Raw genomic sequence first — 10,000 nt, forward strand, 5'->3', positions numbered from 1 at the left:
GGCATTCCTATTAGACAGGGTTCTACTATATACATCATCATCATATACATATCAATCTTGGAGATGGTTTTGTTATGTTGGCCATAGTAATTGGCCATAATATTGTTATATTTAATACTTTCTGGTATCAATCATTTCACCCAAAGGTGTCTTGCCTCCCAAAGGTATGTGGCAACCTTTCCATCCATCCCCAATGGTGGAGAGAGAAGACTAATGTAGGAACTAAGGCCAGTATTCAATCTTTGCAAATGGCAAAGTTTCCACTGTTTTGATTTCCAGAGAAGTATGTCTCTCGTGTGTGTGTGTGTGTGTGTGTGTGTGTGTGTGTGTGTGTGTGTGTGTGAGAGAGAGAGAGAGAGCACTAAATCAACTCTTTACGTCAGTCTCAATACAGAGACATTGGATTTAAAAAAAACAGCAGTCCCACATCGTGACTTGTCCTTTTCAGCACTGACCCCAATCCTGAATCAGAGTCATATGAATCACCAAGCACGCAACTGGACTTACTGAGTAGTTTACATGTACAATTTATGAAGTCTTGCTTTTGAAATATGTAAATCCTTCTCTTCTGATACGTCCCAGGCATAAAGCTCACTCCAGCTGGCATCTGTTGCAGGGTCAATCCTTCACTTGCGTGTGTTGACTGATATCGCTGCTTGTCTGATGCGTGTGTGTGTGTGTGTGTGTGTGTGTTTGTGACCCTATAGACCCTCTATTTATTTAAAAGGGATTGAGTTAGGATGTGAGCCTTGTATATCAGTAAACTTATCATCAGACTTGATATAGATGTTCAACGAGCATTTCTTAGTGAGGGTTGATCAGGTCTGCTAGAACCTTAGAGAGGGTTGATCAGGTCTGCTAGAACCTTAGAGAGGGTTGATCAGGATCTGCCAGTCTAGATCCTTAGTGATCCCTGCTGGTGGGGGTAGACATCACAGGATGGGCTCATTGTAATGCATGGAATAAAATATGGAACACTATCACATTCCTTGTTTCATTCCATTAAAATGAGCCTGTCCACCATTCCATGCATTACAATGAGTACTCTGATTTCTACCTCCACCAACCTCCCATGATATACAGTATAAGCCTATCTGGGTAAAAAAAATATGAATATACAGGGTATTTACCAACACAACACCATTAAAGTATACTTGTTTCATTTTTCATTTTTATTTTACACAACATAACAACACATCCGATGTTGTTGCATCTGTACAGGGGGGGTTTCTCTGCCTTACAACCAAGGCAATACCAATGTCACTGGGAAACGCTGGGATGGGGTTGTCCTTTAAAAAATATCAATTTCATAAGAGGTCCCGTTACAAGTCTTTGATATCTGTTTGTCTGTTTGTTTGTTTTTGTTTGTCTTGTCTCTATATGTAGGAAATGTTATTATTTCCTTGAATAGAAAGGCTTTGTGTGAAATCTCTCTGGTTCCTCTTGATCCCATGTGCCCCCGTGTCTCAGGGCTGTAATCCGGTAGGTTCCACTGGCAAGAGGACAACTGTTATGCAGAGGAAAGGCACCAATGCTTTTCTCTTGCCATGATGGTAACAACATGGGGGGGTTTATGTATAAGTTGAAGAGGGAAGGATGGGCTGGTGGATGGATGGATGGGTGTTTTTATTTATTTTTTATTTTTTGATCCCCTTTTCGTTTCTTGTATAGGTATGAGACAGCCAGAGCTGATGGGCGCGAGGCCTTAGACCCCTGCCGGAGAACCTCCCTCCTCAGACCCCTGGAAAACCTCCCTCCTCCTCAGACCCCTGAAGAACCTCCCTTTTCAGACCCCTGGAGAACCTCCCTCCTCCTCAGACCCCTCGAGAACCTCCCTCCTCCTCGTCAGACCCTTGAAGAACCTCCCTTCTCAGACTCCTGGATAACCTCCCTCCTCCTCAGACTCCTGGAAAACCGCCCTCCTCAGACCCCTGGAGAACCTCCCCACTCAGAGCCCTGGAGAACCTCCCTCCTCCTCTGTGGAAGAGAGAAAGGGCTGCAACTCTGGTTCCTACAAGGCAATCATCCACCACAGATTGTTGGGTTTTTCATAAAGAAAGTAAACGGAACCAAAAAGGTCTCAGGGGAAAAAGCATAAAAAATGGTTCAAAAACAGATGTTCTCGCACATATTGTACACACACTCACACTAACACACACACACACACATTCAATCATACACACATACACACACACACACAACACACACACACACTCACACACCACATTCGGTCACATACTCATGCACACACACACACACTTTCCGTTACACACACACACGCACTTAGACTTTTAGTCACATAACAAACGCACCCACACGTTGAGTCACACGCACATGCAGACACACTTTTAGTCACTCGCATACATTCAGTCACACAGATTTAGAACAGTCAAACGGACACATTCCATCAAACAGTGCTTTCTAGAATCCACTCTGAACTAGGGAAGGGGGTCTTGCCACTGTCTGTGTCCGCTGCCTCTTTCTTTAGGACCATCCCATTCATAGACATGCTCCTCTTGGACCACATGGAGCCTAGCTTGTGAGCCCCTATGAAGCACTGGTGCTTGGCCAGGTCCTCGTTGAGGGAGTACCTCCGCTTGGCCCGCAGCCCCTCTGCAGGAAGCGTCAGGTACTTAGAGGCGGGCCGAGGGTGGGCGCGTCTCAAGATGGGCGTGTCCTTGATGCGCGAGGAGCGGAGGGAGGAGCGGGCGGGGTTGGGGGCGGGGGGTTGCTGGAGGGCGGTGGAGTTGTTCCGGTTGGTGTTCTGGTTCTCGGCGGCGTTGGGGTGGGGGAGGGGCTCTATCTTGGTCTCGGGGGAGGCGGTTGCCGTGGTGCTGGCGGCGGCTGAGGAGGGCTTTGGCGCGGGCGGTTTGCGTTTGGGCTTGAGCGAGCCTGAGGTGGCCGGGGCGGAGGCCCAGCTGGGGCTAACCAACGAGGTGGCGGTGGAGCAGTCTGCCATGGACGTCTCTGATGAGTGGGTCAGCGTGTCCGGTCCGTACGACCCCCCCGCCCCGTCCTCCGGCCCCCCTCCCACCATGGCCTGTTTGGACACAGACGGCGTGACGGAGCAGCCCTGTGCCTGCGCTCCGTTGGTCTGGGAGTGGACGTTGGTAACCATGGTCCCGCCTTTCCCACCGTCGCCACCCGTGTTGCAGACCTTGTAGCGGATCATGAGGATGATGATGAAGACGAGGACGGACGCCACGATGATGCCGCCGATGATGATGATCATGGTCCCGCCCAGGAACTGGGACTGCATGAAGTGGCAGCGCAAGTACTCGGACTCGGTGGTGAACTGGACGCAGCCGACGACTCGCGTAGCGGTCAGGGAGGTGATGCCATCGTCGTAGATCGCCAGGACACACAGGTCGTAACTGGTACCTGCCGCAAGGTTGTTGACCAGGAAGTTTTTACTTGTGGGAGGGATCATTCTGGGTGGAGAGAGAGAGAGAAATATGTCAATATTGATCCTCAAAATTGTATATAATACAATACAACTTATAATACAACATTTTTGATGTATAACAATGCGATTAGGGATTGCAGATCATGTCTTTCAGATTATGTTTTCTTATCAATTGTTCAGGATGAGCTTTAGCATAACAAATGATCGCCCTCATTCTTTATACAAGCAGAGAGTATTTCCATATCTCATTATCCTAACTAAAGCACTAAAATAGTGTTTCATCTGGGTTTCAGGAAGATTGGAAAACTCACATTGTTTACATACAGAACTGTATACTTTAGGTGAGTAATGATACTTGAAATTTCATAAACCAAAACAAATTAAATTTCAAAAACCAAAACAGCCAGAAACTATTTGCTAGAGTCACAGTGTTTTGGTATTTATGTGTGCAATATCATCCAGTATAAACAGCTTAAATTAGTCCATGAATATTAATGGCGGCCTCTAAACACTGTTTGACCTCTGGTGTTTTCTTCCCCATTATAATGTTTAATCATTAGCAAATTACCGTGGCTGCAGTTACACTATTCAGCCTACAGGGTTGTTCCTCCCTCCTAGCATTGTCCTTAGTCTCTATCTGTGTCTGCCTGGGGAGGCTGGTGGAGGTAGAAATAGGAGGATGGGCTCATTGTAATGCATGGAATGGAATGAGGAATGGTTTCAAACACGTTTGATACGATTACTCATTCCATTCCATCCTCATTCCATTCCATGCATTACAATGAGCCCGTCCTCAATTTCTACCTCCATCATCCTCCCCTGGTGTCAATGAAGCCTTCACAATCCTCCCTGCTGCTCTAACTCCATACAAGACTCATATTTGGGTGTTTTAAAGGACCTTGTATAACTGTATTAACATTTTGCAAAGCAAAGGGATCAAGCTTAAAGGGGCAATCTGGGTTTGGTACATCCATTTTTTTACTTTTTAATTAATGATGAATAGCCATTGATTCTTGAAGAATATGACTTATAGATGCCTCATGAGCTTGTTTTATAAGCTTGTTTTACCCCATTGTAAACAATGTAATTGTAAGCAAACACTGTATTGCTTCAAAAACATGGTTAAAACTATAGTTTTGATCTCATGGATAGTCAGTCCTTGCATCCATATCTCCGTCTATGTATTTTAAAGAATGTATTTTCTCCAGTCCCATCCCTCAGCTGCATGTAAAAAGTTAAAAGCCACTTTGCTCTTTTTTGAATCTCTGATTGCCCATTCAAAGTATTGATTAAACAAAACATATTAATCCATTTAAAAAGAAGCAAAAACTTTTTAAGAATATTACTGAACATAAACCTGCTTGATGTTCATTCTCCCTGAGAGCCGTGAAATGAAATGTTTCTTTTTGCTCTATTGATTGCTGTTTTGCGCCACTCAAGACCATAGGCTGCTGATTGCTATTGCCAGAGCAATTACACTAATCTAATTCTCCCATGTAGAGAACTTTGCCACGGGCAGTCACGAGAAGTGGCTTCCTCCCGACGTACTGAACTTTGTCAGGGAAATCGTTCTGCGGAGGCGAGGCAGTTCCCCAGACTACAACAGACTAGAATGTACTTTTAAAAGGACAAAATCGCACTTTCTAAGAAGAATTTCCATTGAAAATGCATGTCTGGGAGCAACACAGATACTTTATCTTGACCTGAGAAACTAGCTTTTAGAATGTAAAAGATAAAGACAAGAGCTCGATAAACAAGTAAAGAGCAACACTTCAGCTGGGTTATTTACCCACAACAACAACAGTTACCCTGGCTGTTTGTTCCAAGCATAGAGACTTTAATGACTGACCTACTGACCCCCACTGTCAGGCAGATGGTAAAGTACCTCTGTAATGGTCTAGGTGGAGAGACACAGGGAAGAATACACACACACACACACACACACACACACACACACACACACACACACGCACACCAGCAACACACACACACCAGCAACACAACACACATATTCTGCAAACTCATCTAAATCTCACTCTGTAACAATCTAATGGACCTCCCTTTGATGTGGATCCCATTTCAAATCCCATAGATAACTTATAATTTATTTCAATAAGATTGTTACGTTAGGCTGGATGTGTTTATTGGGCTATAAAATGGAAATTGGGGACATTAAGTTTGAAGAAAGCTTCTCTTCTCCTGCCTTAAGCACATGAAAGGCAGGTAATACCTGCTCCACAGGGCGCTGCGCTGGCTCAAACAGGCCCTCGCCGATGCGTTTGGAAGCAGGCTCATTTTCTTGATTTGTGTGCTCATAAAAGCCTTCGACGCACAATTTGTTTGACGCACACTTTTAAAAACCGCAGCGTCCCCCATTGTTTGATGAATCTGCTCAGATCGAAAATGACTCTGGGTAGGAAAACAATGGTGGGATAATTGTGTGCAGAGGAGTCCTGCCCCTGAGGGACGTATTGACTGAATCCTGGATCACATTCTATCTGAGGGGCTGTAGGTATTGATAGAAGATATTCCATCTGAGGGTCTGTATTGATGGAAGACATTCCATCTGAGGGTCTGCAGGTATTGATAGAAGACATTCTACCTGAGGGTCTGCGTATGTATTGATGAAAGACATTCTATAGGTTCTGTATTTGTATTGATGAAAGACATTCTATCTGAGGGTTCTGTGTTTGTATTGATGGAAGACATTCTATCTGAGGGTTCTGTGTTTGTGTTGATGGAAGACATTTCTGAGGGTCTGTATTGATGGAAGACATTCTATATTAACAGAAGACATTCTATCCTAAATGGTCAATGGTATGACCTGCCCCAGAGACTTAAAGGGCAATGTGCTTTGATATAGCTATATGATACTACAGCCGGCCATGATAGTACAGCCGGCCAAGCCAGCCAGCCTCTGTATACACAACACTCAGCGCCTGTAATACAATAACACACAATACAGTGGAGGCTGGTAGAGCCTGATATCGGAGGATGGGGTCATTGTAATGCATGGAACGGAATGAGGAACGGTATCCAACACCATTCTTCAATATGTTCCATGCATTACAATGAGCCCGTCCTCCGATTTCTACCTCCACCAGCCTCCACTGACACAATATCACACCAGCCATCCGCCAGCTCTCTGAACAAGACTAGTATTCACCAGTCCTTACCCAGACAATCACACACAACACAACACTTAGTGACAGAAACACTTTGTTTAGATGGACAACTGATTTCTATCCAGGCCTCCACAGGCACAAAGAGAGCCACCCAAACACAAAAAAGTGACAGTTTTATTTGTTAATACACTGAGAAGACTACTCTCCTGCCCATGTCAGTCCAAGCTAATTGTTGTTATTGAGGCTCTGGGTCTATTGATTTAACCGACCCAGCCATGTTATAAAGAGTCGTTGCAAACCAATAATCTCCTATTCACAAAGATTAATTCAATTGTCATCGGCCCTAACACTATTATAACTGTACATCCAGCTTACAGTATATCAATGTCTATGACATCATCAGTGTCAGACGGCCATCTCTGCTCCCTCCCTCCCTCCCTCCCTCCCTCCCTCCCTCCCTCCCTCCCTCTCTGCCTGCCTGCCTGCCTGCTGTCCCATCGTCTAGGGTACAGTATGTACTCCACATGGATTTAATAGTGATGTTCAGGGATTACAGATTATCTCAAACAAATATAATAACTCTGGTTTTTGATATAAATGATCTATCTGTTTGTAATTCCATTCCATTTAATTTGCGTCAACTCTGTGTGCTAAGACAATAATCACACAGTAGGGAGCATTGAATCTAGTACAAAACCACTAATCTAGTGAGAGTGACTATATGGACAACAGCTCTTCACAGGGAACACTGACACATGTTGTGTGTTCTTTTTTTTGGTTTGGTTTACAGCTTAGCTTGCTTTCATTGTTGTTTCACAGCTGTTCACTATCATTTGTTGCAAACAACAAAGTGCTTAAATGACTGTATGCCAGGAGAGGCTGGTGGAGGTGGAAATCGGAGGACGTGCTCAATGTAATGAGGAATGGTATCAAACACCATGCATTCCGATTTCTGCCTCCACCAGCCTCCCCTGTTGTACAGCGTCCATAAGGGTTGTGTTGAGTGTGATTAAGAGTCTTTTGTTATGGAAAGCAATATCCAATAGAAACACAAGAGATGTCTGTGGTCTCAGGGCACTTGAATCCATACAGCCCATTACAAATGAAAACATCATGAAAAATAGATTATTATATTACTTATTTCTGCTTGTACCCATATAGTAATACTGCAATAACAGTAGTAACACAATCATATTAATTAATTAATTACCCCATGTTCACACTACTCCTAATTAATTCCTAATTAAAGAACAACTGCTAAATGATTATGTGAAAAAACATGTTCATTATATATTGTTATTTGTGTAAGTAGAGTGTTATTACACAACTATACCAGTTTGTTAATGTAAAGTGTTGCCAGATATATTCGTATTGCGTTGTCTTACCTGTAAACAAGCGAGTCATCCAGGCTTCCATTGTACTGTATCTGGAACATGCGTATCCCAGGGATATTCCTCTGGAAGTTGAACTTGATGAGCGCGGTGGAGGAAGTGGCCTCTGCGATCACCACCTTCTTATCCGAGCTGGTCTTAGTGTCTCCGGTGTTGTTACTCCCGTTGGCCCCGGCCCTGGTGGAGGTGGAGATGTCTGAGGACCCGGGGTCCGGCTCCTGGATGTTGTTGGTGCTGTTGGAGATGTGAGGGAGTTTAATAATCACCAGCTCCACCGTCTGAGTGGCCTCTCCGGCCGGGTTGGAGGAGATGCAGGTGAAGGAGCCTGTGTCCTTCACTGTGCTGATCAAGATGTCCAGCGTGCCGTTGTTGTAGACCAGTGTCCTGGAGGAGTTGGACACCAGCTTCCCCTCGGGGGAGATCCAGTGGATGACAGGCTCGGGGTCTCCCCTGGCCTTGCAGCGCAGCGCCACCCGCTGGCCCTCCAGCACACGCATCTCGTGGGAGTAGCGCGTGATGAGAGGAGGCTCACACAGGAACTCCTCCTCGGGGATGGACCAGAAGTAGCGTCCGGAGAGGTGCTGCGGTGAGGCGCACGTCTCCAGGTCGTCCTCGCGACTCAGACGGCGTAACCACAGCAGCTCACAGTTACAGTGGAGGGGGTTCCCGCCGAAGCTCAGCTGGAAGGACGTGGCGCTCATGGTCCCGGAGGTGGCGAGGACCTGGGCCCTCTGGAACAACGGGTCGGGAGGGAGCTTCAGCAGCTTGTTGGAGGTGACGTCCAGGCGGTTGAGCTTCTGGAGGTTGGAGAAGGTTCCTTCTGGGATGAAGTCTATCATGTTGTGATCCAGGCTCAGGGTGTGCAGGCTGGTCATCCTCTGGATGGCCTCCCAGGGGATGGAGTCCAGGTTGTTGTAGGATATATCCAGCTCCTCCAGGGCTAGTAGGTCGTTGAAGGCCCCCAGGTGGATCACTGTGAGCTGGTTGTTGTTGAGGATCAAGTGGTGGAGCTTGGACATGCCGCTGAAGGTGTCGTTGGCGATGCGGTTGAGGCGGTTGCTGTTGAGATGCAGGGCGCGGAGGTTCTCCAGGTCGGCAAACGCGTGCGGTGTGATGAAGCTGATGGTGTTCCGGGACAACGTGAGGTCGACCAGACGCGTCATGTTGCCAAAGTCTTTCCGTTTGATGCTTGTGACAAAGTTGTCGGCAAGCCGGAGCTCCACGGTGTGCCGGTCGATGTTGGGTGGCACGAAGAGAAGGCCTTTCTTGGCACAGAGGGTGGCGAGGTTAGGAGAGAGGATCTGACAGACACAGCGCTTGGGACAGATCTGGGCCTTCACTGCCATTCCAATTACCAACAGACACACCAGCAGTTTTTCCATTGTAAGACAGGTTCAAACACCTGCAGAAAGAGAGAGAGAGAGAGAGAGAGGAGAGAGAGAGAGAGAGAGAAAGAGAGAGAGAGAGAGAGAGAAAGAGAGAGAGAGAGGATTAATCATTTGAACTGGGTCATGATATTTCAACCTAGTCTCCAAATTATTACGTTCTAATATTTGCTAATGCCTTCCCCTGACAATTTACCCTAACCTTAACCACTTGAAGTTAATGCCTAAACGTATCCAGTCAAAGTTAATACCTAATACTGCCTTACCGCCATGCAAGTCGTAATCCACGTAGCTCTTACGCAATGTATCTTGCGTTTTTGACATACCTTGCGTCAAAACAGGTGGTCAAACGCTGGTATAGCCAGATAATACAATCCGTATTGTCTTGGTTTGCAGAAACGATCCCCCAGAACATAATCATTTGGAGACTATGTTGTGATATTTACCATCATCCATGACATGAAATACATTAACCATGACACTGGCAGAAAAAATACGCAAGCCCTGCTTCACAGCAAGCTAAAGATGACACTCCAATTTAAATAATGTCACTGACTCATATATAGAACACTGCAACATCGATGTAAAGCACACAGAGTATAAACACCATTACCCAGCAATGCTCCCAACACGTGTTTGATACCATTCCTCATTTCATCCCATGCATTACAATGAGCCTGTCCTCCGATTTCT

At 45.8% G+C, this 10,000-nt stretch overlaps 1 protein-coding gene across 1 annotated transcript; it reads right to left on the minus strand.

The window, feature by feature from the left end:
* Positions 1–2,407: 2,407 nt before the first annotated feature.
* lrfn5a (leucine rich repeat and fibronectin type III domain containing 5a) lies at positions 2,408–9,304 on the minus strand (the record flags this gene model as incomplete). Its single annotated transcript, XM_083683626.1, has 2 exons — positions 2,408–3,431; positions 7,917–9,304. 2 exons carry the CDS (start codon positions 9,302–9,304, stop codon positions 2,408–2,410), a joined length of 2,412 nt encoding a protein of 803 aa, XP_083539752.1.
* Between the last annotated feature and the right edge of the window lie 696 nt (positions 9,305–10,000).

This window comes from Argentina silus, assembly GCF_951799395.1.
Source record: "Argentina silus genome assembly, chromosome: 13".
NCBI lineage: Eukaryota > Metazoa > Chordata > Actinopteri > Argentiniformes > Argentinidae > Argentina > Argentina silus.